Source organism: Echinops telfairi, unplaced genomic scaffold (assembly GCF_000313985.2).
Source record: "Echinops telfairi isolate 266 unplaced genomic scaffold, ASM31398v2 ScPeMD7_1713;HRSCAF=2227, whole genome shotgun sequence".
NCBI classification, from domain to species: Eukaryota; Metazoa; Chordata; class Mammalia; order Afrosoricida; family Tenrecidae; genus Echinops; species Echinops telfairi.
Genome location: NW_022105611.1, coordinates 17079410 through 17083536, shown reverse-complemented (window position 1 = coordinate 17083536; position 4127 = coordinate 17079410). Strand labels below are relative to the sequence as shown.

The window sequence follows — 4127 nt, the reverse complement described above, 5'->3', positions numbered from 1 at the left end:
CAGGAGGCTGAGGGAACTGGGCCGCAGCTCCGGGGCTGTGCCAGCAGCAAGCTTCTTCAGCCGCACCCAGTCTCCCTGTTCCAGAGAGAACATCAAATGCGTGTCTGCTGCCCTTTCCCAGCCCGGTGACCTTAGGAACACCCCCCAACCTCAGTGGAAACGACTGCGACTCCCGGCCACCCTCCGTGCGGGCGTCGGAGTGGAACTGTGCTCTGTCAGGTTTCCAAGGGCTGGTTTTTCGGAAACAGGTCGCCAGGCCTTTCTTCCCAGGTACTTCCGGGGAGACTTGAGCCAAACACGTTCACCACCCCACCCCACCCCAGGGGACGGGACACCTCTACCCCACAAAGGGAAATGGTGAAAACGTCCCCGTCTCTGCACCCCGTTCTGCCTGTCCAGAGTAAAGCCCATCAACAGAATCAGCAGTCAGACTTTGACGGCGGATCAGCCGGGCCAGGCCTAACCCCACTGCTTTCCAGCTCCGTGCGCCTGGGCAGGTGGGTCCAGCTTGCTGAGCCTCAGTTTCTAATTCTGTAAAGCGAGGATAAGACCCCTACCCACCTGGCCTGGGTACAGTTGGGGGGTGGGAAGGACCAAGGAAGCATGCCAGCACCCTTCTCCAAGGGTCGGCTTTACCTGCAGGTCACGGGGTGGGAGCAGGGGAACCTAGCTCTGCCCTGTCCTCAGCTCCCCTGGGTCTGAGGGCCCCCTCCCCACTTCTTGAAGGATTTTCCCTCCTCCACGCCACCTGCAGCCTGGGGCACATGCTGCCGGGCCCCTCACTCCAACAGAAAAGGAAGGGGTGGAGCTCCCAGGGGACGAGGTGGGAAAGGAAGAGCAAGAGTCGGACACTGGTTCTGGTCCAAGCCATGACCACCTTGCCACTGTGAGGTTTTCAGGATGTGAGGCTCACCATCCGGAGAACTGATGGTCCCTGAGGAGCAGGGTCTGAGGGAGCCTACCATCACCTTCCCTTGACAACCTTAGCTTCTGGCTCACCTGACCTCTGGTCCTTGTGAGATGGTGGCCCAGCTTCTGCCCCAGGCTGGGTACTGCCCCCACACGTCAGGGTCTCAGAAACCAGGCAGGGGTGGGTCTAGGCCAGCTTGAGGTGGTTACAGACTGGCCAGGCCCAGGGTCAAGTGGCTGGACCTGTTTCCCAAGGCCAGAGCTGAAGCCATGCCAGGTTGGCACTGGAGCCCTGTTGGGGTTTGCTGTGACCCAGGAAGGGCACGCTGTGTCTCCCCAGGCCTCGGTCTTCCAGCCTGTACCCGGAGTGGAGCAAACAGGTCCCTCAGTTGCCCCCAGACTGACCACCATTCCCCAGGCTCAGCCACAAGGGCGGAGAGGCCCTTACCTGGTACAGGGCCACGTTGGTGGGCTCCTGAGAGGCCAGCAGGCTCCTCATTGACCCCTGGGCCACTGACCTCAGGCTCCCGCCCTCTGCCACACTTCGAGACTCACTTGTGCTGTCCACGTGCAGCCTCTGAAACAGGGCAACCATGGTCAAAAGTCTAGGCTGGGCTCAGTATGCCTCCTGTGCACCCAGCCTAGTCTTCCTCCCCTCCCCTCCACCTCCCGCCCACCTGTGCCCAACCCACCCGGCTGCTCGGGGGCCGATGGATGAAGGTGAGCTCCTGGGTTGTCAGCAGAACCCGATGGGGTCCTCGCACCAGCCGCAGCTGCTGGACACCAAACCTGGAGGCAAGACGGTGGGTGCAGGGTGGTGGGGATGGGCATCTGAGTTGCCCTCGCCGCGATTAGGCCTAATTCGAGCCCTTCCCTCTTCCCGTTCTATCTGGCACCAGTCCCAGGTGGGCTGAGGGGCACCTCTGAACCTAATGCCCCTACTGGCTCAGAGCCCAAGCTGCTTCCAAGATGCATGGGGCTGGGGGCTAGGGAGAGTTGGAGAAGGAGGTCCAACCAGAGGCTTGGCCCAAATTCAGGGAGGGTCTGGATCCAGGACCACAGAGGGATCTAGGGAGACTTGTGACCACCCCTCTCATTGTGCAGATGGTGCTCAGGGAGGGCGTGTGGCCAAGCCACAGGCTCTTCCTCAGAGCCCAGGGGGACCTGCTCCGGAGGCAGCCCGGGGCTCAGGCAGAACCCTGGCCTGGGTTTAGGACGGACAAGAGTGCCGGGTGGTCCTGAGGCTCTGGGAGGCGAGTGGGAAGAGCCCCGTGGTTTTCGAGGGCCGGGCACGGAGAGCGTGGTCCTGCGGGCGGTGCACGGAGAGCAGGGGCAGGCTCAGCACGGGCCGTCTCACCTGATGAGGCAGGTGAGGGCCCCGCCAGCCAGCACCAGGACACAGGCCAGGACCAGGGCCAGGAGGCTGCCCAAGGGCTGCGTACCTATGGGGGAAGCCGGGCAGGTGGAGTCAGAGCAGGAAAGACCACCCTCCGCTGTGTCCTGGGACAGCTCCCGCCCTGGACGCAGAACTCGCTGCCATCAAGTCCGTTCCGACTCCCAGGGACCCTGCAGGCCAGAGTCCAGCTGCTCCTGTGGGTTTCCCAGTCTGTGACTCTGCTCTTTACAGTCAGCCTTTCTCCCGAGGATCGGCTGGCCTGGCTGGTGGCAGCCCAGCACCCCACCGCAGCACCCCAGGGCTCCTGGAAAGTGGAGGGAAAGCCCCGGCCCAACCTGCTCCCCAGCGTGGAGCCCCAGGATGGGCCGGTGGGAAACCTGTTGTCACCACGACATAGGCGTGAGTTCCCCATACTCGGGCCCCTGAGCAGCCCTGTGACAGCGCTGACCACTTGGTGGCTTTTTATCTCAGGTGACAGCTCGGCCCTCCCCTTAGTCCTAGAGCCGCAGCTGACAGGCTTGTGTCTCATTGACCTGTGTTCCTGGCACCTGGCCCAGGGCCTGGGCAGGCCAGGGGCTGGATGCAACTGTATCAGATGAGCACCCGTGCCCCTCGTTAAGCTGTTTCTGCTTGCACACCCACTCTGCAATGGGTCCCTGGGGAGAGCGGTGGGAGGAGCGGCAGAGCTGAGGCCATGGAGGCTGTGGAAGGTTTGTTCAGGGCAGGGACATAGCAAGTCTGGCCAAGCCTGGGATGACCACCCCCCCTCCACCCCCAGCGGCAGGACCCCAAGTAGGCGTGTGGCAGGGCAGGTGGGCGTGCTTGGTATTCGCAGAGCATGTGCTTGTCTCTGTGTCCCTGTACACACATGTGTGTCATGTGATTTCATTCATGATGAAGCCCTGCCATCGACGATGGTCGGGAGTCAGAATGGGTGGGCTTCCTCATCTCTGTGGCCAGGAGGTAAGATACCCAGATGTGGGCTCAGTGTGAGCTTGGTAGCCGCCTACCTGCTTAACATCGGGCCTGTCTACAGACCTTGCTGAGCTTTGGCTCTCTAGTGCCTCTGAGGTTAACGGGCTACTCACTGGCTGGGTGTGAGTCAGGAATGCTGGGAGGTGGGATGTGCTCTGCAAATGTGGAGGGGAGTCCTGGATCACCAACGAGGGTGTTTACCTCCATGGAAGAGGGGCCCTAGACAATCAAGTGTTAAGTATTTGCTGCATTGGTCCCTGCTCCTGACTGAGATGGTCTTGAATATTGGACAGAGGAATGGATGGACAGATGGATGGATGGATGGATGGATGGATGGATGGATGGATGGATGGACAGATGGAGGGATAGGTGTATGTATAGATGGAGATATAGGTGAATGTATGGATGGATGGACAGATGGAGAATTACCTTGCATGCAGAGCCTATTGGGGTCAAACCAGCAGCCAGAGTCACGAGCTGGGGGGGCCCCTCCTGGGAAGTGTATGGCTCTGCCCAAGGGCCGCACTTGCCACGTGCCCGCATCCAGGATGTGAGTGGGGACCAGCTGGCTTCCCCAACCATCTGTGTCCAGGATGACATACTGGGCCAGCCTCCGGCCCTGCTCATCTGTCCGGATCCTCTGGCTAAAGCCATCCACGTCCAGACCCCCTGTGTAGCTCCCCAGGTGGGCCCCTGACGTTCCTGCCACCTGGCTCTCAGAGCGGTTCAGGGCATGGGCCAGCAAGATCACAGCATCATAGATGGTTCCAAAGAGTGGGGACACCTGCCAAGGAGAAGGCCCCCAGTCCCATGGCACAGGCTGGGACTGTTGTTACAGACACACAGA

General features: G+C 61.2%; 1 protein-coding gene across 1 annotated transcript in view; it reads right to left on the bottom strand.

The window, feature by feature from the left end:
* LOC101651594 (guanylate cyclase D-like) overlaps positions 1-4127 on the bottom strand; it is an 87017-nt gene that overhangs the window by 26553 nt on the left and 56337 nt on the right. Inside the window, exons 4-8 of the mRNA XM_013006188.1 lie at positions 3710-4064; positions 2267-2351; positions 1602-1698; positions 1358-1486; positions 2-75 (exon numbers count right to left, since the gene is read on the bottom strand). Coding sequence (XP_012861642.1) covers positions 2-75; positions 1358-1486; positions 1602-1698; positions 2267-2351; positions 3710-4064 — 740 coding nt within the window. The remainder of the gene's footprint in view (position 1; positions 76-1357; positions 1487-1601; positions 1699-2266; positions 2352-3709; positions 4065-4127) is intronic.